Source organism: Dicentrarchus labrax, unplaced genomic scaffold, assembly GCF_905237075.1.
Source record: "Dicentrarchus labrax unplaced genomic scaffold, dlabrax2021, whole genome shotgun sequence".
NCBI lineage: Eukaryota > Metazoa > Chordata > Actinopteri > Moronidae > Dicentrarchus > Dicentrarchus labrax.
This window is the reverse complement of record NW_026136723.1, coordinates 197,830-224,897: the sequence shown is the minus strand read 5'-3', so window position 1 is coordinate 224,897 and position 27,068 is coordinate 197,830. Positions and strand designations below refer to the sequence as shown.

At 38.9% G+C, this 27,068-nt stretch overlaps 1 protein-coding gene and 1 long non-coding RNA gene across 3 annotated transcripts in view; one reads left to right on the top strand and one right to left on the bottom strand.

The window, feature by feature from the left end:
* LOC127357474 (uncharacterized) overlaps positions 1–27,068 on the top strand; it is a 132,824-nt gene that overhangs the window by 52,323 nt on the left and 53,433 nt on the right. Inside the window, exon 10 of the mRNA XM_051389695.1 lies at positions 19,096–19,158. Coding sequence (XP_051245655.1) covers positions 19,096–19,158 — 63 coding nt within the window. The remainder of the gene's footprint in view (positions 1–19,095; positions 19,159–27,068) is intronic.
* Positions 1–27,068, bottom strand: part of LOC127357504 (uncharacterized) — an 84,308-nt gene that overhangs the window by 27,045 nt on the left and 30,195 nt on the right. The window lies entirely within an intron of this gene.

Genomic DNA, 27,068 nt, shown 5'->3' with positions numbered 1-27,068 from the left:
CTTCCTATAAATGTGTTTTATTTTGTGTCCTGTCATACATTCTGATTTAACTTTGTTAATCTCTCATCTGTATTTCAGGATTCAGAGCTGCAAACAGTAAGTTTTTTTTTATGAAAAACAAAATATATTTGTTTTATTATTTTATTATGAAGACTTTAATGTGACTGTCATTATTTACTCCTGAGTATTAATAATCAATCATTCATCTTCATACATTCCTGTCTCTCATTTATAATTATATAATTTAAATTTATTTCACTTTTTGCTTCTAGCTTCAGATTCCTCATTGCCATTGGACAAAACTCCAGCTCCTGACTGATCACAGTGAGTATGTCATTGTTTCAACAAGGCTGTGCACATATTATGTTCACTGACATAATGTACAATATTCTTCCCACCTGAATTACATGCAGCTGATGTTTCTAATTCACAAAAACATTCTGCATGAGAAAGAATTTTCTCAGTCCATCCATTATAACTACAGGAAGCAGATGGCTCTGGGGTTTTATGATACTACTCCAGAAATCAAAAGTGGAAAAAGTTTTCAGATCCTTTTCTTAAGTACATGTACCAACACAACAATGTAAGAATACTCTGTTACAAGTCAAAGTCCTGCATTCAAAATCCTACTGTATTAAAAGTATTTGTTATGATGAAAAATGATACAATATTACAGGTGGAGCTAGTTTTTACTGCTTTATGTACAGTTTATATATAGAAGTATAAAGTAGCATAAAATAAAAATAAAATGAAGTTCCACCACTGTCAGAAACAGATAATCACTTAGTATAAACTTAGCATGAACTTTGATTTCTCTTTTCATTTATTAATCTGTTTTTACAGGTTCCCACTGAAGATAAAAGAGAACTCCAATGACGTTACCGTGGCATCCAAACCATTTCTTTTCCAGAGAGCACTTTATTCTCATTTGTAGAAGACTTTTTTATATTATAGTATAATTTATATTATTAGGTACTAGAACTCATCTTTCTTTGGTAATTAGGAAGAAGTCCAGTCATGGGAGACACAGTCATATCCAACCCTTTATTTCTCACATCATGGACTGTATGATGTTTCTTTCAATGCTTCTTTTAAAACACTGCACTACTAATGACTGAACTGAACCCCTGTTGTCTTCCAGTTGTGTCACAAAATCTCAGTGTATAAAGATCACTGAATGGCTTAGTCCCAACATATATCACTGACTTGCTTGTACAGTATGTAACACGTAGGCCTACACATGCATGCACACAGTTGATTGATCACAATATTTGTTTCATGGGATTTTACAAAACCTCCATGAGGTTTAGACAGTGCACTCAAGTGAGCGACTCATTGTGATGTACAGTATAATGCTAAAAGACAGCAGCGCTCACAGGTGTGTTGAAATACTATGTTTAAATATTAAGTAAAATGATGTTAATTTAGGATCTTGATACAGTGTTTGTTTTTGGGTAACTCCTTAAATACTTTTTAACAGACTGCTTCTGTCCCTTGTGTTGTATTGACGTCAATGACAAGAATTTAATCTCTGAATGTGATGGAAACATTTCTTGATCTGAGTTTACGAGGAACAAATGGCTTACTCCAACCGTTTTATTGTTGTAAGTATCAATTTTCTGTTAACTGATAATAAAAATCATTATTTGGATTTAAGTAAACTGTCTTTGGTTCTTTCTCCCCTGGTCATTTTTATAAATGTGTTACTCCCCACAACCCCTGAACATCTCTGGGACCCCTGAACCCGACCTCAGGAAACAGTATTAAGCGCCTCCTAGAATTGGAAATTTCTCACGATCCTTTAATGATATATGGGAATGAGTTCATTTGCAAGAGTTTCGTCTTACAGTCTACTGAATAAGGACATCAAATGTGAATAAATAGAAGTACGTCAATCAGGTTTAACTTTTTACAAGGAAATCAGTGATTTGAACTGATGGAGATTTAAAAAAATAGTACAATAAACAGCTTTTGTTAGTCTGTACCTTGACTATGGCCACTGCTCATCTTTGTCTGTGCAGCTGACAAACCTGACTTAACAACTAGGATGATGTGGTCTAACCTCGGCCCCCGTAAGAACTCTACTGCATTTTGAATAAGCTGAAGCTTTCTGATGGTCTGAAGTCCCTGAGTTTGTCTGTATTTGTAAGATGATAAAAAGCTGGTCTTGTCTTTATGTGGCTATTTAGACTAACATCAGAGTCAACTGTAAAGCCAAACGGGGTGCCACAGGTCATATGTATATATAGGTATTTGAGAAATGTATGTTATGAAGGAAAGCACTCCCATCTAACTCTTTAACATTACCACACAGATGCTTTGGGCAATATGTCCTTCTTCAGCGTGCATTCAGGCAATTTCACAATGACTATACGCAGGTGGGATTAATTCTAAGTTTTAACAACTGGCACAACAAGTACATCCCAACAGGGGAAAGTTTATGTTAAAAATATAAAATGTGTACTGAGGAATACATCCAGTAATGCAACGTATTATTACATTGCATCATAAAAAAGTGCAGCTCCAGCATTTTGTAATAACAACTGCAATATATAATCATTATTATAAAATGTGGGGGAAATTATTACATATTGTGTTCAAGCTGTTTAAATGTGCGTGTTATTACATAATGGAGAAAAACTGATTGCATTTTATTGAGCAAATACGTAATGCAGCATCATTACATTATGGATTGTTGGGTCAGGTCTGTTGAAATAAGACTTGTGTAGGAAAGGGCCATGGATCTTAAAGGCTCTTCCTGTATCAGAGCTTCATTTTCCTCATTACAATCAAACAAATACTAGTAGGTCCAATATGTCAACATGTGTTAAGATACACAATACAGGTGGTCACTGATTGAACTTGAAGGTGTTGCAACCCCTGTGAAGCTTTGGTGACCCCTAGTGGGGGCCGGGAACCCTAGGTTGGGAGTGTTAAAGGACAAAAAATCTAGTTCTTATACACACATATTGTATTCATTTCAAGACACAAGTCAAATATAAAGTACCATAAGATAGTCAAATTTCAGTGCTGCCAGAAACAGATGAATGACTTTACTTAAATTAAAATGAATAATGTCCAATATGAACTCTAATAAGTTTCTAATATTTTTTTAACTTTTCATTTTTTAATTTGATTTGACAGATTAAAAGAGTGAAGATTAAAAGAGGACTCCAGTGATGTTACTGCGGCATCAAAACCTTTTATTTTCTACAGAGTACTTGTTTCTAATTTGTAAAAGTCTTTTTTAAGTGTCAGTCAGAGCTGACAGAAGCATTAATGTAGAGAGAGACACAGTCATGTTCAGCCCTTTAGTTATCACATGATGGATTTCTGTTTGATGTTTCCACTTTGGAAACACACTAATGAATCCTCTGTCTGCATTAAACTCCATTGTAAACTACTGTCTTTCAACTGTGTCACAAAATCAAATCTATCAATCTGAATGTCTTAGCCCCAACATATACCACTGAGCTGCTTGTGCAATATCAAACTGTGGGGCCTCTGAGATCTTCTGGAACTGCTTTTTAACACTCTGAATGTGTATATATCACAGATCATTTTATGGTTATTTGTTTCATGTTTACTGTTTTTTATTATCTGTTCTTGCATGAAGTACTGCACCTTACATTTTGTGCGTTATGGGTTATGGTTAGGGTAAGTCTGTTTTCTCTGTGTGTGTGTGTGTGTGTGTGTGTGTGTGTGTGTGTGTGTGTGTGTGTGTGTGTGTGTGTGTGTTTTAAATCCCTCCTGTTAATCCAGATGTTATTTATTCTACTTTTGATGAACTAATAAAACTCCTTTGGTAATCTTATTGATGTTTCTTTTATTTATTCATTAAAGAGAGTGTGTTGAGTTGCACAGATTATAAATATAATATATAAATATATCTATATGAATATCAAATTTGACTTGACTTGTAAGTGCTGTAAGTGTGTGAGTGAGTTCAAATATCAGGAAAACCATAATGAGGGTGTACCTTGTAAGGATTTCAGGGTTTGTCTCCAAATCTGCAGCTCCAGTGGGGTGTTCCCGGTCTGCAGTGGTCAGTAACTATAGATAGCGCTCCAAGGAAGGAAAAGCAGAAAGAAAAGGTGAAAATTAATAAAGCTGAGCTGAGTTTATTTTGTTTTATATGATTATTCTCTCTGTCTCTTTAGCTTTGTCATATGGTCAGTTTTTATTTGTTACTCCTTCTAAATATAAAATTGTTTAAAACTTTAAATGAATATTTGCTTGTCCTTTTATCTGTGATAAAAAAAACAGGTTTGCTGAAATCTCATCCATGTATGTTATACTTTGTGTATAACATATATTTTAATATTGAAATGATTCATCATCCCTCCTCCCGACCTCAATAACTCTTGTACAGCCCCTACCAACAGAAAGACTCCCACTTCTGTCCGCCAGGAGGAAGCCGCAGCTCGGTCCGTTACCCACCCGACTTTATCAAATCAAGATGAAAACGTTATTTTTGTTGCTTCTCTTCTGTCACGTTTCATCAGCAGGTAAGATCACATTTGAACTCTAAGCTCTTTGCATCACTTTCCACTCGGCTCTGCATTTGACTGCGATAACGTGAGCCGCAGAGTGCATTTGGCTCCTGTAGCTCCAGAAAACAGCACTTTAGTTTCACTTTTACTTAAACTTCATAAGACCGTTATACACCGATCAGCCGTTACAGGGTGACCACTGACAGGTGAAGTAACACTGATTCTCTCGTTATCATGGCACCTCTCCAGCAGCGTAACATATTTGTAATTGGACCCGGTGCAAATGTTTTTCTTGTGGCCCCCGCCCCAAATAGCACGCAAATCAGAGTTACATAACCACAGAGCAAATAGCGATCAAGAAAAGCACAGCAACGCTTCATAGGCCTACACAGTATGAATTAATGGATAATGGGATCTGAGCACACAATTAATGAAGAAACAATTCATTAATCATCATTCATCATCAATGACACAGCAGCCTGTTATCACAGACACAGATTACAGTCAGCATTTTCTAATTCTATTTGAGAGGTAATTTAAATCCCTGACCCCACTCCATAACAGACGCCGACTCATTTAAAGTCATCCTACGGACCTTTCACTCAGCAAAGTCATTAACAACACTGCTCAAGTCCAAATTCCTCGCTCTGCTATTCTCTATTAAGAGTAAAGCCAATCCACTGAGTCTTTCTTGTCCTGTGCTGCTCGAGCTACTAGTCACTGCTGGACTCCGTATGTGAAGACGTGAAAGGGCCCACACACAGACACAATTGGTGCTGTCCCTCCTGGGCCCTTATAATCAGCTGAGCCCAGGCTGCACCATTGGTATTCACACCACTGCCCCAGTCAGCGGGTGGGATATATCAGGCAGCAAGTGAACATTTTGTCCTCAAGTCAACGTTGGATCGATCCAACAGACGAGCTACTGTAACTCAAACTGCTGAAACAATTAATGCTGGTTCTGATAGAAAGGGGTCAGAACACACAGTGTGTTGGAATAACATTATGACCACCAGGGTGTCCAGTTGGTCATATTATGGCTGATCAGTGTATATTTTAATTGAATCATAGGCTACTAACTTAATATATCAGATTCATGATGGGTCTTTACTGAATGTATAAACTGTGTTTGTCCTGCAGTGAAACACTCTCTGAAGTATTTTCTAACTGGATCCAGTGGAGTCCCAAACTTATCAGAGTTTGTGGCAGCTGTTGAGGTTGATGGAAGTCTGGTTGTTTACTGCGACGGCAACAAAAAGATATTAGAACCAAAACAGGACTGGATGAAAGAAGTATTTGAAGATTATCCTCAGTACTTTAAGTGGTACACTCAGGAGTGTTTTCAGAGTGAGCCAAACTTCTTTAAAATCAGGATTCAGAATTTTAAGCAGCGCCTCAACCAAACTGAAGGTAAAGTATTTATGTATATTATATTTTACTTTTACTACTAAAATGATTTGCAGCCTGGTTTGTTGTTTGACACACAGATATAGGATAGCTAACATGTGCATATTAATGAATTTGAGCTTGGACTGCATCTGAGACTGCAGGTGTCACACAGGTGTGACTTTGTTTTAATAAGAGTTTAATGTGCATATAATTCAACATACCCACTTTGTATACTGCCACTGACAGTCATCTGTCAATTCATACAACAGTAGTTACTATTGTAACTTTTAGCTGTGGAAAATAAATTGGGTTTCATCACTCAGATAAAGTGCACTGATTATCTGCTCTTGAATCATGATCACACCACAAGACACAAGTGTCACACAATGCACAATATTTATAAGATCATCTTTCCACTGGAGATTTCATCTGTATTCTGTACATTGTTAATTACTGTCTCTGTTTCTGTCTCTGTCTCTCTCTCAGGTGTCCACATTTTACAGGAGATGTTTGGATGTGAGTGGGATGATGAGACTGGAGAGGTTAATGGTTTTATGCAGTTTGGTTATGATGGAGAAGACTTCATATCTTTTGACCTGAAGACATTGACATGGATCGCTCTGAAACCTCAGGCTGTCACCACCAAACAGATATGGGATGCTGAGAAAACTAGAAGCAAACTCAACAATAATTACCTCATTAAGGTTTGTCCTGAGTGGCTGATGAAGTATGTGGACTATGGCAACAGCTCTCTGCAGAGAACAGGTAAAATCACATGACCTGAATTAGTTTCAAGAACACAACAAAGTTCCTATAATCTGCTTTTTAGCCCTAACCAATTAGTAGTGGCTGACATTTTTGGATGAGCTGACATTACTTTCAATCAAAGCTGACAAAGTCAACATGAGTTATATAAGTTTACACAGTTTCTCAATCTCTTTTTTCAAGAGGAAAGAAATTAAACAAATTATATATGTGTGTGTGGATTTTATGAAGGACTTTAATGTGCAGGTGTTCTCTCCCGATTAGTCCCTGACTAAATACAAATACACTGTAGGTTGATAAATTAACTAACTCATTTAGTTCATCTGTTTGTTGAAGGCTTTCAATTTAGCAGATATAGTCCCTAACTGTTATTGATGTGACGTTAAGAGTCCACATTTTATCCTTTTATTTTGTGCTGTTGCAGAGTTGGTTTTAATTCTTATTATGTTTTCATGATTAACTCTTCTTCTGTTAACTTCCTCTTTAAATAATTGAAGTGGTCAGGGGACACAGTCTCTGTGGGGTTTTGGTTGGATTTAGTTACTGGTAATTCTGTGTGGGCTCTAAACTGCGAGCATGGGCTACTTAACGTACCTGAACGTAAAGTTTCTCATGATGCAGATACGTGCAGCAACTCACATATGTCTTTAATTGCTTCTCTCTCTGTCTGTTTCTCATCTTGATCCCTCCCTCATAAGGTTCTTTAATATCATTTCCCTTGTTTTTTCCCTTTTTTGTCTTTCTCTACCCCCTATCCATTCTTCTCCCTCGCAATTTATTTTCAATTGGTAAATGGACCTGTACTTGTATAGCGCCTTTCTAGTCTTCCGACCACTCAAAGCCCTTTCACACACATTCACTCAGCGATGGCAAAGGCCATCAAACGGAAAGTAACGCATTCATAAACATTCACACAGCGATGCACATCGATTTGGGGTTCAGTATCTTGCTCAAGGATACTTCGACATGTGGCGGGAGGAGCCGGGGATCGAACCAACAACCTTAGTGGATGACCTGCACTTCCTCTGACCCACAGCCACCCTAATTGAATGTGCTTTAATAACATGAGTGTAACAAAGACAGTATTGCCAAAGCATTAATAATTAAAAAATAGAAGAAATAAATAGAATAATGATGTATTTCGCCTTCTCTCTCTCTCTCTCTCTCTCTCTCTCTCTCTCTCTCTCTCTCTCTCTCTCTCTCCAGAGCTTCCCTCAGTGTCTCTCCTCCAGAAGACTCCCTCCTCTCCAGTCAGCTGCCACGCTACAGGTTTCTACCCTGACAGTGCCTTAATGTTGTGGAGGAAAGATGGAGTGGAGCTTCATGAGGACGTGGACCACGGAGAGATCCTCCCCAACCACGATGGATCCTTCCAGATGAGTGTTGACCTGAACCTTTCATCAGTCACACCTGAAGACTGGAGGAGGTACGACTGTGTGTTTCAGCTCTCTGGTGTGAAGAACATCGTTATCAGACTGGACAAAGCAGTGATCAGGACCAACTGGGGTAAGACTCCACTAAAGCTAGACCTCCATCATAACTACAAAGGTTATTTCCTAAAACTTGTGTTGTTAACTCCACTGTTATGTAGCTGTTGTCAACAGTAGAAGGGTTGATCGGATGTTAACTCAGTTAACTATCAGTTATGACAGCGTTGTACTCTTCAAAGTCCTCTTTAATATCTGGGGACACAGTGACATCAGTACAACACACAAGCATGTAAGTGGGAAACAAGATTCTTAGCTCTGAGCTCTCAAACACATGGAAGTGTCAAAGGAATCCAGAACTATACTTTTCATGTGACTGAAATACATTCTGTTTCTCACTTTACTGTCTTATTCACACAATCTGCTCTTCGTACTTCAATACTAAAGTGAATCCTGTAAACTAAACATATTTATCTCCTTCCAGTGGGAGAGACAAAGTGTGAATGTTCTGTTTTGGCTCCAGTTTCTCCCTCAGAGTTTCCTGCTGGTGCTGTTATTGGAGTTGTTGTAGGACTGCTGCTGCTGGCACTCTGCATCACTGGACTCTTCATCTGGAGAAGGAACAATAATGGTGATTGAAGCCATTTTTACTCCACTGGATTGAACATGTTCAGTAACTTTACTGCCAAAACAACCCAGAGGTCCTCAGCAGATGTACTGTGTATACTAAGTGAAAGAGTTGCTCTCCTACATTTTTATTCAGAGCAGAGATCTGTGACATTCATGAGGAATTTCTTCCTATAAATGTATTTTATTTTGTGTTCTGTCATACATTCTGATTAACTTCTAATACTGTAATGTCTCATCTGTATTTCAGGATTCAGACCTGCAAACAGTAAGTTTGGCTTTATACAATATATACATTTATATATTTGTTTTATTGAAGAATTTTATGTGCTCCTGAGCATTAGTAATCAATAAATCATGTCCAGTCCTGTCTTATATAATTATATGATTTCAAATTGAATCATCTCTGAACTTAATTTCTGCTTCTAGCTTCAGACTCTTCAGCATTGCCATCGGACAGAAATTCAGCTCCTGACTGATCCCAGTGAGTATGTCATTGTTTCAACAAGGCTGTGCAAATATTATGTACACTGACATAATGTACAATATTCTTCCCGGCTGCATTACATGCAGCTGATATTTCTAATTCACAAAAAAGTTCTGCAAGAGAAAACATTTTCTCAGTCCATCCATTATAACTACAGGAAGCAGATGGCTCTGGGGTTTTATGATACTACTCCAGAAATCAAAAGTGGAAGAAGTATTCAGATTCTTTACTTAAGGACATGTACCAACACAACAATGTAACAATACTCTGTTAAAGTCAAAGTCCTGCATTCAAAAGTCTAATAGTGCTATCAGCAAAATGTACTTACATATCAATAGTAAAAGAATGTCTTCTGTGAGTGCTATAATATTACAGGAGGAGCTAGTTTTTACTGCTTTATATACAGTTAGGTAGGAAGTAGCTATATTTATCTGCTGTTACATTTTATACATTTTATTGCTTTTCACTGTTTTAGGATCCGTTCTTTTCTGAATTACTGCACCTTAAAATCTGTGTTTGTGGATATGAAGTTGGGCTTTACATCCCTCCTGTTAATCCATATATGGTTATGGTTCCCACAAACTAATAAAAATGTGAAGGAAACTAAATTCCTGTTTTTTTTATTTGTTCATTTTTGAGTTCATAGTCATTTTATTATCTGTTAAGGATTGTTTAGACATTCTCAAAAAACACACAAGGCTGATAAAACAAATGTCCAAAATTCAAATTGACATTGTGCATAGTTGTAGTGGCCTATTTTACAGTTTAATCTAATCTAATCTCAGGTGTGTTCCCATAAACACTCCTCTCGGACCGTTATAAAATAATGAAATGAACTCCACTTTTGCCAAAAGTGAACAAGAGTAACAAAGACAATTTAGGCATACAAAACCCCCATGAGGTTTAGACAGTGCACTGGAGTTGGTTGGAGGTGTGTGTAATGCTAAAATACAACAGCTGTTACAGCTTTGTTAAAAAATGTTCTGTTCAAATTTGTTTAGAAAAATGAGGTTAATTTAGTTTAGAATATGAGTCAAAATATCCCATATGATATTTGTTTTCTGAAAGATTAAGAAAAAATGTTGCAGCTTAATTTGCTGAAGCTGTCAAGGGGAAAAAACAGTTAGTTTGAATCTGGATCTTGGTCCAGTGTTAAAGTCCTCGTCAGCCACAACTTTGTTTTCGTTTCATTCCTCTTTGCCCTTTCTCATCTTTCTCTACAGCCTCTCCCTCTCTCACTCCCTCTTCCTCCATTGTCTCTATCCTAATGCTATAGTCTCTGTTTCTACAGTAACCCAGAATAGACAAACCATACACTCGCTGTAGATAGGGTCACCATGATGACTATAATGTATTCAAATAGTTGAATGTAACTAAATGTCACTAAATCCTACACACTGAAATATTTCCACTCAACATTGACACTGTGATTGAGAACTTTACTGAGAACCATAAAAACAGGTAGTGAGTTTCTTCAGTGGTGTTGTAGATCTCTTTTGTGTTTATATACAGCCAATGTGGAAGTTGTGTAAAAAAATGGGTTATTATGTAGCACTGTCATATGTTTTTATAGTTTCTAAGATGGTTGTATGGACCTGTACATGGAGTGCATTTACTTGAAAGAAAAGTATGTTGTGAGTTTAATGTATTTGTTGTGTCGTTAATTCAATTCAATTCAATTCAATTTTATTTGTATAGCGCCAATTCATAACAGAAGTTATCTCAGGACACTTTTCAAATAGAGCAGGTCTAGACCAAACTATCACTTAGTTCACTTAAAGGTACGCCAAGGAGAAGAAGAAGAAGAAGAAGAAGAAGACTGTTACCAAGTAAATATGGTTCTCATCATTCTCTAACTTCTCTCTCTCTCTCTGCTCTGTGTGGTAGTGTCATGTCCATTGCAGAGCATTGCCGCATTGAAACTGCATCAACTTCTCTTAAGAAGGATGAACTGAGAGCCAGAATTGTCACTGCTTTTGCTAAGCAGGGAGTGCTTTTAAGTGAGTCTGAAGATTCAGACTTAAGTCACCCGGTTAAGGTGTCTGCTAGTAAGATGGAGGCTGCGCCATTGCAAACTCAGGATGCTCAATCTGTACGTTTGCAAGAGTTGGAGAGAAAATGAAGGAATTGGAGCTGAGGTCAGTTGAGACACAGTCTCAGAGTGCCAGTTCTCATACGTCTACTGCTTCTCCTCGGTTTGATGTTGGGAGGAACATTAGTTTAGTTCCTTATTTCTCTGAGAAGGTGGTGGAAAGATACTTTTTCCATTTTGAGCATGTAGCCACCACATTTGAATGGCCTAAAGATGCATGGACATTGTTGCTGCAGTGTGTCTTAACAGGTAAAGCACATGAGGTCTACTCTACGTTAACACTCACCCAAAGCGCTGACTACGTAATTGTTAAAGCAGCCATCTTGCGGGCCTATGAGCTAGTCCCAGAGGCCTATAGGCAGCGGTTTAGAGGTTGTCATAACGTTGACAAGCAGACCTTTGTAGAATTTGCCAGAGAGAAGGAAATTTTGTTCAACAAGTGGTGCACATCTCAAAAAGCTGAAACTAAAGAGCAACTTTGTGAGTTGGTACTTTTGGAAGAATTTAAAAACTGTGTTCCTGAAGCAGTTGCAACTCATCTGAGTGAGCAGCGTGTGTCCAAAGTTGGGGATGCCGCTGTGCTTGCTGATGAATATGTCCTGGCTCACAAAGTGGTCTTTAATGATAAGCCTAGTGAGGCTAAGAACCATGCTTCTCCTCGTCCTCTTGGCTTTGAAGCCGGCAGTAATGGTGCTGGTTCTTCAGTTCTTGCTACAAAGCCTGCTAGTTCTGGCTTTTTGTAAAAAGCCTGGTCATGTCATAGCTGACTGTTATGCTCTCAGTAAAAAGCAGAAAGCTGCTAAGCCAGTGGCATTGCTAGCTTCAGTGTCATGTCTGCCTGGTGGAGGAGACGGTCTCAGTCAGTCCACTGAAGACAGGCCTGGGGTGGGGAAAGGTCTGAGTGAGTCCATTGAGGACAGCACTGAGCCTGATCTTTTTGCACCTTTCCGTATGGAGGGGTTGGTGGCCACCTCTGAGTCAGAGAAGTTTGTCCCAGTTCGTATTCGTTCGTATTATAAGAGATACAGCAGCCGCTCAGTCTTTGTTTGTGGAGGGAGTATTGCTCCTCTCTGAAGAAACCTCTACCGGTGAAAATGCTTTAATGCGGGGATATGGACTGCCTTGGTTTGAAGCGCCATTGCATGTTGTGTACTCACAATCTGGCTTGGTTACAGGCCCTGTGGCAGTGGCTATTCGCCCTGAACTTCCTGTAGAAGGAGTGGACATGATTCTGGGTAATGATTCTCTACCAAATCCATCACCCCGGCCACTCACTCCACTCTCTCCAACTGCCTCACTGACATCAAATCCTGGATGCATTCCAACTTCCTCAAACTCAACTGTGACAAATCAGACCTTATCATTATCGGCCCCAAATCCCTCACCAAAACCACAGACAGTTTCCACCTCACCATTGACAGCTCCACCCTGTCTCCATCCCCCCCACAGTCGCAACCTCGGAGTCATCTTTGACAATAATCTCTCCTTTGAACATCACATAAATCAAATCACCAGAACTGCTTTCTCTTCTTTCATCTCAAGAACATTGCCCGTCTTCGCCCATTACTCTCCTTCTCTGCTGCTGAAACCCTCATCCACGCCTTCATCACCTCCAGAATCGACAACAGCATCCTCTATGGCACACCATCCAAAACTCTAAATAAGCTACAGTACATCCAAAACTCCGCTGCATGTATGCTCACCCACACCCGCACCCGTGATCACATCACTTCCGTCCTCCAGAACCTCTACTGGCTCCCAGTTCCACAGCGCATTCAGTTCAAAATCCTCCTCCTCCCACACAAAGCCCTCCATAACCAGGCTCCTTCCTACCTTACTGACCTGCTCCATTGCCACAATCCATCACGCAGCCTCCGCTCATCTGAAGCAAACCTCCTGACTCCTCCACCCCGGACCAAGCACCGAACCTGGGGCGACAGAGCGTTCTCTGTAGCTGCCCCCTCCCTCTGGAACTCTCTCTCTAAACACATCCGTGACTGTACCGACCCTAAAACATTCAAATCACTGACAAAAACACACCTTTTTAAAATTGCTATTAATGTTTAGCTTAGTCTGATGTGTTTTTAATGTTTTACTATTTGATGTTGTTTTGCTGCTTTTATGTTTTTTATGTAAAGTGTCTTTGAGTATTTAGAAAAGCGCTTATAAATAAAATTTATTATTATTATTATTATTTGGCTGGTGGGGAGGTGTTCCCTACGCCCATTGTTGTGAACAACCCAGTTGGCTCTAGGTCTGTTAACCAAGGTAATCAGTTATCTCAGATGCCAAAAGTGTTTCCTGCTTGCATTGTAACTCACGCTCAGTCACGTAAGGTTGAGGATGTGGTAGACCTTTCAGAAATGTTTATAGCTCTGTGTGAAGAAACTGTCGAGACTGTGTCTAATGCTCCCTCTGCCGCTTCTGAGTTAACTGTAGATAAGCAGTTTACTGATTCCACTGTAGCTGAGACTTTTGTGGTTACATTGTCCAGTCCTGTCACCTTGTCTGATGAGTCCGAGACTCAGGTAAAGGTTGGCAAGGAGCAGCTGATAGAGGCTCAGAAGGCTGATCCTTCTTTGGCCAAATGTGTAGCATCAGCGTTGCCTAAAGATGAGATTGGTGCCTCTCAAGTGGCCTACTACTGGGAAGATAGTATCCTCATGCGTAATTGGGCTCCCTCAGCTGAAGACAGTGGGTGTAATACTGCATATCAGATGGTTGTCCCTGCTGGTTACCGTGCATAGATATTGAGCTTAGCTCATGATACTGATTTGTCTGGTCATCTAGGGATAGCTAAAACTTGCTATCGGATATTGAAGCATGTCTTCTGGCCTGGTTTGAAAAATGATGTTTCAAGATACTGCCACTCATGTCATACATGTCAGTTGGTTGGGAAACCAAACCAAGTGATCCCACAGGATCCACTTCATCCTATACCTGTGATGGATGAGCCATTTGAGAGACTCGTAAAACATCAGGTCTCTAGCGTCTACCACCCAGAAAGCCACCAAACCTTTAAGACTATGTTGCGTGCTTTTTGTCTTGAAACTGGTAAGGAATGGGACGAAGGTATACCATTCCTGCTTTTTGCTATTCGAGAGACTGTTCAGGAGTCATTGGGTTTGAGTCCTGCAGAACTGGTATTTGGCCACACAGTTCGTGGACCGTTGAAGTTGGCAGTCCCACGTGGAAACCTTGTCTGTTGTGTTTCAGTGTCTGCAAGATGCTTCCCTCACACTGAATCTGGCACAATGTGAGTTTGCCAATGCTACCATCACTTATCTTGGCAAAAAGGTTGGTCAGGGTCAAGTGCGGCCAGTAGAAGCCAAAATAACAGCTATCGCTGAGTTCCCTGTTCCCGCCACTAAGCGGGAACTGTGTCGCTTTCTTGGACTAGCTGGTTATTATAGAGGGTTCTGGCGTAACTTTGTTGCCATTGTGTCTCCTTTGACTGACCTCCTTAGTCCCACCAAGGATTTGTTTTGGGACACCAAGTGTGAGCTGGCTTTTCAGTCCGTAAAAGCGGTTCTCAGCTCTTCTTCATAGCACTATTGAAAAACACGCTTTAGCCATGCTTTGGGCCCTCCAACATTTTAAGGGTTATGTTGGCTCAACACCACAGCTGGTGTTGGTTTCACTGATCACAACCCTCGAGTCTTCCTGAACTGAATGTACAACAACAACCAACAGTTCATGCGGTGGGCTTTTATGGCCCAAAACTTTAATATAGAGATTCGGCACAAGAAGGGGTGTGATAATGTTGTGACCAATGCCCTCTCATGTATAACCTAGGATGTCGACCTTAAGGGAGGGGGTGTTACGTGTCATTGTATACTTTTGCTCTCCCTTTGCATGTGTGTCTGTTATGTCTCTGTGTTCAAGGTACAGTTTCCTGAGTGATGATCGAGGGCACTTGCATGAAGCTGTGGGTGTGACCTATATAAGTGGATCCTTTCACCGCCCTCACTCTCTCAACTCCCTCACACAAGATCCCAGCCTTTGTTTGTGTTGCCCTTCTTTTGTTTTGTTGTAAATAAATGTTATTTCTTTGCATCGTACCTAGTACGCTGTCCCTTAATGCGTTGTGACTTTGAGCCGGTCGTAACACTATGTTAATTGTTATGCACCAATATACCAAGGCAAGTTCCTTGTATGTATATAAACTTGCTTAGCAAAAGATATTATTTTGAAAAACCAAAACAAAATGGTCAGGGTTAACCCTAGTTAGAATTTAGTGAATAAAAAAAATGTGTCTAACTTTAAATAAACAAAGAGCAAGTGTTTTTTTTTTACTTCTGAACTGTTGATTAATGGCTATGAATAGACTGCCTGTTTATTTAGATTCAGTAAATGCTTGAGTGAACATCAGAGGCAACAGAAATGCCACCAAACTGGATACTTCCCTTACATCAGCAGCAGCTTGATTTCCTGCACCGGTATCACAAACAAGAGAAACATTTGAAAGCTGTCAACTAACAACTTCAGAGTGCAGATCACATACTCAACATGCTTGACTTTAAGCCAAGAACGAAAACAAACACAGTACTAAGAGCTCTCTGGAGCCACACAATGTGTAACATTAATTAACAAATTCCCATGATCCTTTGATGATACATTAGAGGATAAGACAGCTTAACCACTGGGTTTTATCAGCAGAGGGTCCTGTCAAGGTTCAAGAGGAAATGTGATCCATGACAGTTAGAACAACTTATGTTTTCTATTTGAAGAAAAAAAAAAACTAATTTCTGCCCATCACACACCACACTCTCAAAGATATCTACAGCCTTGTAAGAGAAAATGTAATTTGTGACAGTTTGTCCTGGTTATTAGTTATAAAGACAAATGGAGAAGAAGATTAGAGGGAAAAAACAGAATTAGAAGAGGAATACATGGTATTATTATGGGCTGTGACAAGAACACAACAGTTTAATTGTATCTCCTTTGTCAGAGGTAATCAGTGTTACAATCTGCATCAAACTCAGAGGGAAGGCAGGTGCAGATTTCTTACCAAACATTTTCCTGCACTCTTGCAATATATGAGGAAGTAATGTAAATTAAAAGTAAAAACATGTCAAACTGGTTTTGTTTTGTTTTTTAATAAGGAAATATGTACTTTTCCATCACAGAAGGAGATAAAAATAGAAAGACAAAGCAAAAACATCATGTGTTTGTCATATGTGCCTGACTATGGCCACTGTAACTGCTCATCTTTGTGCAGCTGTCACAGCTATATTATTAGTATTAGTAGTAGTAGTAGTAGTAGTAGTAGTAGTAATAATAATAGTAGTAGTAGTAGTAGTAGTAGTAGTATTTCTTCTTCAGGTGAGGAATTGCATCATGTCTAATGGGTTAAACTCTCTGTGTCATATGTCATGCTGTGCTTTGGACTTTAGCAACAGACAAGCAGAGACAAAGAGCTTTAGTGGAAGCAGGCAGGAACAAGTTACAGAGACTCAAACAGTTAACACAGAACCAGAAAATGACATAAAAATATAAATATTCTCTAATCATACAAATAATATTTGTGGCCGTTAGGTTGAATCTATATTGGTTAAAGTTAAGGCATTAGTTAAACTTTAGGGATTCACTCGCAGGTGAACACGCCTCTATATATACTCAGAGAATGTAAATACACAACCAGGAAACATTTTGCAGCGAAACAAAAGCACAAAACCAACTGACTCCTCTCAGATCTGAAGCTCTGCTCTGTGAACAAGATGGAGAGGATAATGATGCTGCTGCTCTTCTGTCATGTGTCATCTGCAGGTAAGAGCACAACACACACTAGGAGGTTGGATCTGCCACAAACAATTATATTCATAAATTTAATTTGTACTTCACTGCACAGTTGATAGGGATTTGCCTAAGTGCTGCTCCAAAAAACAGACACAAGCAAAGACAAGACAAAACTCATACATATACATACCCCTGGTGGAAATTGTAAAATGTGGACCATTCTATAAAATTAACATGAGTGAGTGAAGCCAAAAACATTTATATGTTTTTTAGTGGGCATCAAATTAAACTATAAGGAATATTAATACTGTGTGTTGCCCCTTTTAACAGCTTGTAGTCTTTTGTGATAGTTGTTGATGAGGTCCTTTATTTTCTGGAAAAAAGCAAAAAGCCTCCAGGTCCTGTAAATTCTTGGGTTGTCTTGCATTAACTGCACATTTGAGATCTCCCTAAAGTAACCTATTATGAAGAAAACTATATATTATTCTATCACTAGTTTTGGCCCGTTCTGATTGAAACAGAAATCTCTTTTGTTCAGGAAAGTGATAACTATTCAAACTAAATAATGCAGCAAATAAATTTACATCACTTAAACCTTGTTTGTCCTGCAGTGAAACACTCCCTGAAGATGTTCTACACTGCATCTTCTGGAGTCCCAGACTTCCCAGAGCTTGTCGGAGCTGCGGTGGTTGATGGAATTCTGGCAATTTACTGTGACACCAACAAACAGATAGTAGAGCCGAAACAGGACTGGATGAGAAAAATATTCGAAAACGATCCTCAGCACTTGAAGTTGTACAATGGAGACTGTTTTGAATATCAGCCAAACTTATTGAAAGTCAAGATGTACAGTTTGAAGCAGCACAGCAACCAAAGTATAGTCCACTTTTCAGACTGTTCTGTGTCTTGATGTAAAGTATCCTCTAAAGCAGTGGTTCCCAACCTTTTTCATTAAGGGACCCCTTCGCTATCATTCAGTAAACTGATGACCCCTGACTGATGAACTATACGATGAACTCAAATATGAATGAATGTTATAGTTATAGCGAACTATTTCCTGTGAATATTGTATCAGAGTTTTAATTTACTGATATTTTTATAAACTTTTTATACAGTTCACTACATTTTCTTCACAGAAAGGCCTTCTGTATATATTTTTTAAGTTTTCTTACACCACTAGAAATCAAAAAGGCCCCTAATAATCAAAAAGGTCCCTAAAAATCAAGAAGGCCTTACAAACCCCTGTGAAGTTTTGGCAACCATTAATGAGCGTCCTGTCCCCCAGATTGGGAACCACTGCTCTACAGTCCTCGATATAACAATGATATCACACTATAACATTATTTTACACTTTTAAATAGCAATTAATGCAATATTTGTAAGATCATCTTTCCACTGGAGATGCCATCTGTCCATCATTATGCAGTCTCTGTTTCTGTCTCTCTCAGGTGTCCACATTTTACAGAGGATGCATGGCTGTGAGTGGGATGATGAGACTGGAGAAGTTAATGGTTTTGGTCAGTATGGCTATAATGGAATGGACTTTGTATCGTTTGACCTGAAGACATTGATGTGGATCGCTCCGAAACCACAGGATGTTACCACCAATCTGATGCAGGATGCTAAAAAAACTGGAATAAAATACTGTCAGAATTACATCACTCATATTTGTCCTGAGTTGCTGAAGAAGTATTTGGACTATGGCAACAGCTGGCTGCAGAAATCAGGTACCCATGACCTGATGTAGTTTTATGTGTTTCTGTGTCAGTTCATTGTTCTTTGTACCAGTGGTTCTTCCTATTCCTGTTGTACCAATTAGAGACTGACGTCTTTGGGTGCTCTAACATTACTTTCTGTCAAAGCTGACACTGCTGTGTGTCATCCCCTCTCTCCACCTTTTCTTATCTTGAGCTGTCCTATCAAGTAAAAGGAAAAAGCCCCCAACTTATCAGCTCTCTCCGTCTCTCTGCTCTCTGTCTCTCTCTCTCTCTCTCTCTCTCTCTCTCTCTCTCTCTCTCTCTGTCTCTCTCTCTCTCTCTCTCTCCTTCTCTCTCTCTCCTTCTCTCTCTCTCCCAGAGCTTCCCTCAGTGTCTCTCCTCCAGAAGACTCCCTCCTCTCCAGTCAGCTGCCATGCTACAGGTTTCTACCCTGACAGTGCCTTGATGTTCTGGAGGAAAGATGGAGAGGAGATTCATGAGGACGTGGACCACGGAGAGATCCTCCCCAACCACGATGGATCCTTCCAGATGAGTGTTGACCTGAACCTTTCATCAGTCACACCTGAAGACTGGAGGAGGTACGACTGTGTGTTTCAGCTCTCTGGTGTGAAGAACGACATCGTCACCAGACTGGATAAAGCAATGATCAGGACCAATGAAGGTAAGACTCGGATTAAAAGGTCGACCAATCCAAAGTGTACACCTTCTGACATAACAAAATGCAATCACTGGCATTAAATCCCTGTCAATAAGTAAAACACCTCTGATTAATATTGATTTGGATCTTCGAAAGTTTTGAACGTCACATTGGAAACATAACTCAAAATGTATTTTATCGTCATAAATTTTTTGCCAGAGTGCAGCCATTTTTTTCTCAAGCCTCTGCTCTCCTCAAGAAGAATATACAGTAGCTTAGTTACAACATCTGCATGTGTGCTGACGAGTTCCAGAAAGAGACCACACATTACACCAAAAGTCTCTGCATTGGCTACCTTATTATTATTTTATTTTTATTTACTTATTCATTTGTAGATCTATATCTGTTTTCTATTAAGTGCTGTAAAAAAAATCAGGCCTGAATGATTGATTAATTGAAATATAATATTCATGGGTAAAATTCATGAATATATGAATAACAGTTTTATATTTACGGTTGCTGCGGGTTGCCTAACATGGAGTCCACTATGTTGAACCACCATGTTTCTACAGTAGCGCAGAACAGAAGAATTAAAAATTGGCGGTAGACAGCGTCTTTTTCAAGAGTTTTCACGAGTTTTGTGGCAGCCATAGTTTCTCATAAACACTAGGTTGTCAACCCAGGTTGTCAAATACACCAGCTGTGTTCAGTTAGGTGAAAGATGAAACTTAACCACTAGATGCCACTAAATCCTAAACACTGGTCATTTAACTCAAGACAGTTTTAGTTCACAGCAACAATTCTATATGTATCTATGAATAAATCATTGGATGGATGGCTATTCTTTGGTTCTGACCTGTTTTTCTGTACCAGACTTTTGTTTACCGGAGAAGCCCAGACACATGACTGTACCTGTCAGAGCTGCAGTGGTTGTTCTTGCTCTCATCCTCTTCACTGTCATTGGATTCATTGCCTACAAAAGGAAGAAAGGTGACAAAGGAAAAAGTTTATGATTTTCTGCTTAATTTACTTTTTCAGTACTTTGATTTGTCTTTGAGTTCATGATTTTATCCGGGTTGCAAAATTGAAACAAGCATCGGTTCCCTGCACCCCACAATCTGAATACAACCAACAGTAAGCAGTGTAAGACTCAGAGCCTGTGAGTCATTATAATACGACTATACTATGATGATGTGGGAGAGAAGTGATGAGAAAAGAAATAAAGAAAGACGTGTGAGTGAGTAGAAGAGGAGATCATATTCACTGGGTATAAGGTGATAAAATATATTCTGACATTAACTGAAATTATTTGTCTTTTGTTTTTATTTCAGCCAAATGCCCTCCATCTTGTAAGTAAATGTTTCTTTTATTCTATTCTGACTGATCTTACACACACTCTCTGCTGTAGATTAAACATGGTTGAACATTATTATGCAGACAAACCTTTCTGTCTGAATGTTTCCTGTGTTTACTGCTCATGAAAGTAAAATGCAGGATGAGTTTCACACTGTTTGTTTCTGACCTTGCAGCTCCTGACAGCGTCTCTGAGCTCTCTGAGAAACTGAATCCTGAGACCTGAGTGCACTCAATGAGTTTCTCACATCATAGTTTGACAGAACTAAAAGAGACTAAATGATGGTTTCCTGCAAGTAAAGTGAAGTAGTAGTTATGATTTATGTGCTTGATGTGTAAATGTTGAATGTAAATGTTTATTTCACTTTTCAGTGATATATTTCCCACTTTGATAACACTTTATAATGAGTACACACTATTAAGCATTAGTTAAGCATTAATAAATACTGAATTCATCATTTATAACGCATGAATACACATTAAGTATTTTGCGCAAGCTCATCTAAAGTGAGCACTATCTATGGCTTATTAAGCATTTACAAATGAGATATAAAGGCTGGAAATGCCTCAAGACTCACAAAATGCATCACAGATATAAAACAGTGGCTGTCACAGAACTTTTTGCACTTAAATGACAGCAAAACTGAATGCATTTTGTTTGGTTCACCAGCTAAGTCGAATGCTCTCACCACAAATTCTGGCACTCTGGCCCCTCTTTTTAAATCACATGTCAAAAATCTTGGGGTAACATTTGATACTGGGCTCAAATTTGACAAACAGATTAGCTCGGTTGTCAGTACGAGCTTTTTTCAGCTCCGTCTTTTGGCCAAAGTGAAGTCTTTTCTCAGTCGGCAGGATCTTGAGAAGGCAATCCATGCTTTTATCAGCTCAAGACTGGACTACTGTAATGCCCTTTACGTCGGCCTCAGTCAGTCCTCAATTTCTCGTCTCCAACTTGTGCAGAACGCTGCTGCCCGATTTTTAACTAACACGTCCAGACGCGAACATATTACTCCTGTGCTGTCATCACTCCACTGGCTTCCAGTCCGTTTTAGAATTGATTTTAAACTTTTGTTGTTTGTTTTTAACACCATTAACGGCTCTGCCCCCTCTTACTTGTCAGAGATTTTAACTTTTCGCAATTGTGGCAGAGCCTTGCGCTCTTCAGGTCAGCTTCTGTTAGAAGTCCCTAGGTCCAGACTTAAACAGTGGGGCGATCGTTCTTTTGCTGTCGCTGCTCCTAGACTGTGGAACAAACTGCCCCCCTGACATTCGTACCACTACTGATCTCGGCCTTTTTAAATCAAAGCTTAAGACCCACTTTTTTAGATTAGCTTTTAATTCTGAATAGGACAGTACTGTCTCTTAGGTGTACTCTTTTTATCTGCTCCTTTCTGTGCATTTCTGGAAGGCTTTTAATACCCTGCAGTGCTGCAGCACTTTAAATTGTATTTGTATGTTATATATGTGTTATGTACTGTTTCATGGCTCTGTTGTAAAGCACTTTGGGTACCTTTCGGCTATTGTAAAGGGCTATACAAATAAACTTGATTTGATTTGATTTGATTTGAAAATGTTCAGTTATCTTAAGAGACGAAGGGATATAGAACTTATTGTATTGATATTTATTGCAACTTCCCAACATATTGTATAAAGACGAACAAGGCTGGTTTATGAAGACATGCTATTGTTGTGATCTTATCGTTGATGGCGTGCTGACAGCAGGATTGCAAGCTCAATGTACACGTCCGCAAAATACTTAATTAACGAGTAGTAAGTGCTTTGTAACTGCCTCAATTCATGAATTCCTGCATTGATAACTGTTTATAGGCCATCATTAGAAAAATAAGTTGTGAGTTTTTATAGAACATCTGTTAACACAGTCACTAATCATTAATACATGTCTGAATGGTGAATTTGCAAGTGCATGCAGAAATGTACAGTACAATGAAGAGTAAAACATTTATAACTGTGATTATAAACCACATAGTAATGACTATTTACAGCAGAATCATGCTTTATAAATGATGAATTCAGTATTTACTAATCCATAACTAAACTACATACTAATGTGTATTCATTTGTTATAAATTATGAATTCAGTATTTATTCATGCTTAACTAATGCTTAATAGTGTGTACTCATTATAAAGTGTTACCCATACGGTAAATTAGGTTTTGAAACATTTCAAACAATGGGTTTTTGAATAAGTACTCAAATAATAGGTTTCTGTAAACATGTACACACTGAATATAATACTCAAAATCACCTCTTGTGATGGATTATTGAAGCCATGTTCTTCAAGGAGGGACATATGAAGGATGAAGGACATAATTCATATAAAGTTCCTCATACCACAGGGATTGCTAACTAAGTAAGACTAGTGGAACCAGATAGACAGTGATGGTGGTTGGACTACTGAGCGGGCCATCACATTCACATGAAGTTGCTTATCAAGTCATTTGGGCCAACCAATGTAAATGAGCCTGAGATGATAGAATATAAAAGCTTAAAGTTACTTTAGGTCAGTTAGAGAATGATGTGGGTCAGAGGCGTCAGTAGATTAATGACGGCACAGCTTGATACCCACTGCAGGGTCTAATGATAGGTGAAAACATTTAACATGAATACTGTCCTTCCATAGGAATATTTACCCAGCTGTTGGCAAATTAATGTTAAAAACGAATGTAATGCTTTTACTTTTGTGCTGATGTTTCACTTCACTATAAAATACAGAATTTTATGTTTAAAAGTTTGGTTATTTTTGACCAAATCTGTGACTGTAATTGCAGTTACATGAATATTAGCTCAGCTTTCTGTATACTCACAGAGGACTTGGATGAGATCTCAGAACAGAGTTTGCTCCCAGACAAGGTTAGCTTGGCTTAGCATCAGTTTGAGGGAGGAAACAGATCTCTGGCCTCACATACAAATGGATCTAAGTGGACTCTGATCTGGTTACAGATTTGATTTTGAATCGAAAATACTAAATTGGTGACATATTGTGCATAATATAATATATAATAACAATAATATCAGTAATATTAACAATGGCAATCTAGCAGGACCATGGCAGAAGGCTCCACCAGGATCCATGAGAACCTGCGAGACGAGAAAGCACAAGAACTCCAGGGAAGAAGTTAAGTTAGTAATGTGAATTAATGGGACATGAATGAGTGCAGAAAGAGAGAGAGAGAGAGGAAGAGAGGAGCTCAGTGCACCATGGGAAATCCCCCGATAGTCTAGGCTTATAGCAGCATAACTAAGGGATGGTTCAGGACTCACCTGATCCAGCCCTAACTATAAGCTTTATCAAAGAGGAACGTCTTAAGCCTACTCTTGAATGTGGCGAGGGTGTCTGCCTCCCGAACCACAACTGGAAGCTGGTTCCACAGGAGAGGAGCTTGGTAACTGAAGGCTCTGGCTCATGTTCTACTTTTAGAGACTATAGGAACCACAAGTAGCCCAGCATTCAGAGAACGTAGTGTTCTAGAGGGGTAATAGGGTACTATGAGCTCTTTAAGATATTAAGGGGCCTGACCATGAAGAGCTTTGAAGGTGAGGAGGGAGGATTTTAAATTCTATTCAGAATTTTACAGGGAGCCAATGCAGAGAAGCTAGTACAGGAGAGATGTGATCTCTTTTTCTAGTTCCTGTCAGTACTCGTGCTGCAGCGATCTGAATTAATTGGAGCGTCTGAATGGACTTATTGGGGCAACCTGATAATAAGGAGTTGCCGTAATCCAGACTAGAAGTAACAAATGCATGGATTAGTTTTTCTGCATCTGTCTGTGACAGGACACCTCATATTCCAGAGAACAAAGACTCAGTCAGTGAACCAGGAAACATCATTGCACTGAAGACAAAGTTAACATCAGTTGATTCTACCGAGCTCTTTGGTTCTTCTTCTTTCTCAAACAAAGACAAAGTTATTTATGTTGCTCCTTTTGTGTCATTTTTTTGACAACATTTTACAGCTTTCCTTTAAGTTCTTTCTGTTACAGCAATTTCATTTGGCCCATGAGCTCCTGTGTAGAGCAGAATTAGTGTGTGAAAATACAGTACCTTCAAAAGAGCATTCATCTTACATAGACTACTGACAGCCTTTAACTTAACCTCAGTGAACACAATCCAAGTGCAATATGTTTTAAACAATAGTAATAAAATGATGTTAAAACAAAACTATATGTCAGTTTCTGAAGAAATTGTTGGCATCATGTGGTTCGGAGCATTGAACTACACACAACAAAATTGGATCATTGTTAATTCACACAGTTTATTCTCACAGCTTTTACTCTGCAGTGTATGTATGGGGCTCTAAACATAACATAATGGGTACAGACACACTGACAGAGACATTGGTACCTGTTTGACAGGTGATACAGCTTTGCAGTACTACCTGAGTACCTGAGGTCACATACTGACGCTGTGGAAGAAGGAGGCAGTCCTCCTGTCTACACATCTCTCTCTCACCTCCTCGCTGCTCGGTCCTTTACCCACCCGACTTTATCAAATCAAGATGAAAACGTTATTTTTGTTGCTTCTCTTCTGTCACGTTTCATCAGCAGGTAAGATCACATTTGGACTCTTTAAGCTCTTTGCTTCACTTTCCACTCGGCTCTGCATTTGACTGCGATAACGTGAGCCGCAGAGTGCATTTGGCTCCTGTAGCTCCAGAAAACAGCACTTTAGTTTCACTATTACTTAAACTTCATAAGACTGACTTTATATGTTTTAATAGAATTATAGGCTGCTGACTGAATACATCAGATTCATGATGGGTCTTTAATGAATGTATAAACTTTGTTTGTCCTGCAGTGAAACACTCTCTGACGTTTTTTATAACTGGATCCAGTGGAGTCCCAAAGTTATCAGAGTTTGTGGCAACTCTAGAGGTTGATGGAAGTCTGGCCATTTACTGCGACAGCAACAAAAAGATATTAGAACCAAAACAGGACTGGATGAAAAAAATATTTGAAGATGATCCTCAGCACTTTGAGTGGCACACTCAGCAGTGTTTTCAGAGAGTGCCAAACATATTCAAAGTGTGGATTCATAATTTGAAGCAGCACCTCAACCAAATGGAAGGTAAAGTATTTATGTATATTATATTTTACTTTTACTACTAAAATGATTTGCAGCCTGGTTTGTTGTTTGACACACAGATATAGGATAGCTAACATGTGCATATTAATGAATTTGAGCTTGGACTGCATCTGAGACTGCAGGTGTCACACAGGTGTGACTTTGTTTTAATAAGAGTTTAATGTGCATATAATTCAACATACCCACTTTGTATACTGCCACTGACAGTCATCTGTCAATTCATACAACAGTAGCTACTATTGTAACTTTTAGCTGTGGAAAATAAATTGGGTTTCATCACTCAGATAAAGTGCACTGATTATCTGCTCTTGAATCATGAGCACACCACAAGACACAAGTGTCACACAATGCACAATATTTATAAGATCATCTTTCCACTGGAGATTTCATCTGTATTCTGTACATTGTTAATTACAGTCTCTGTTTCTGTCTCTGTCTCTCTCTCAGGTGTCCACATTTTACAAGGACTTTTAGGATGTGAGTGGGATGATAAGACTGGAGAGGTTAATGGTTTTAATCAGTTTGGTTATAATGGAGAAGACTTTATATCTTTTGACCTGAAGACATTGACATGGATCGCTCTGAAACCTCAGGCTGTCTCCACCAAACTGAGATGGGATGCTGAGAAAGCTAGAATAGAAGATGTTAAGAAAACAATCACTGAGATTTTCCCTGGCTTCCTGAAGAAGTATGTGGACTATGGCAACAGCTCTCTGCTGAGAAAAGGTAAAATCACATGACCTGATTTAGTTTGATGAACACAACAATGTTCCTATAATCTGCTCAGACTGAACTGCCATTGTATTATTACTCCAATCAGTTTGACGTTATCTTATTTTTGGCTGTTGAAGGTATTATTTGATTTAGCCCTGACCAATCAGAGACTGACAGTTGTAGGTGTTCTACATTACTTTCCATCAAAGCTGATACTGTGATAGCCAGACAGTGCACCACTAGCATGAGGTAAGTAAGTTTACACAGATTGTATGGATGGGTATCATTAAGGTTTTAACAGTAATATTACCAATACTGCTTATTGATCCATTACTTTACTGGTACTCTGATCAGTTCTTTTATTTTTCATTATATATAAATAGATAGATAGAACTTTGATTTTGTCCAAATTTAACATCAGACAATTTCAGGTCATCCAGGTTTTTATGTCCTTAAGACCTTTGATCATATCTGGTAAAGAAGTGCCAACTAAGGGTAAAACTTGTTTTTAAACATGTCAT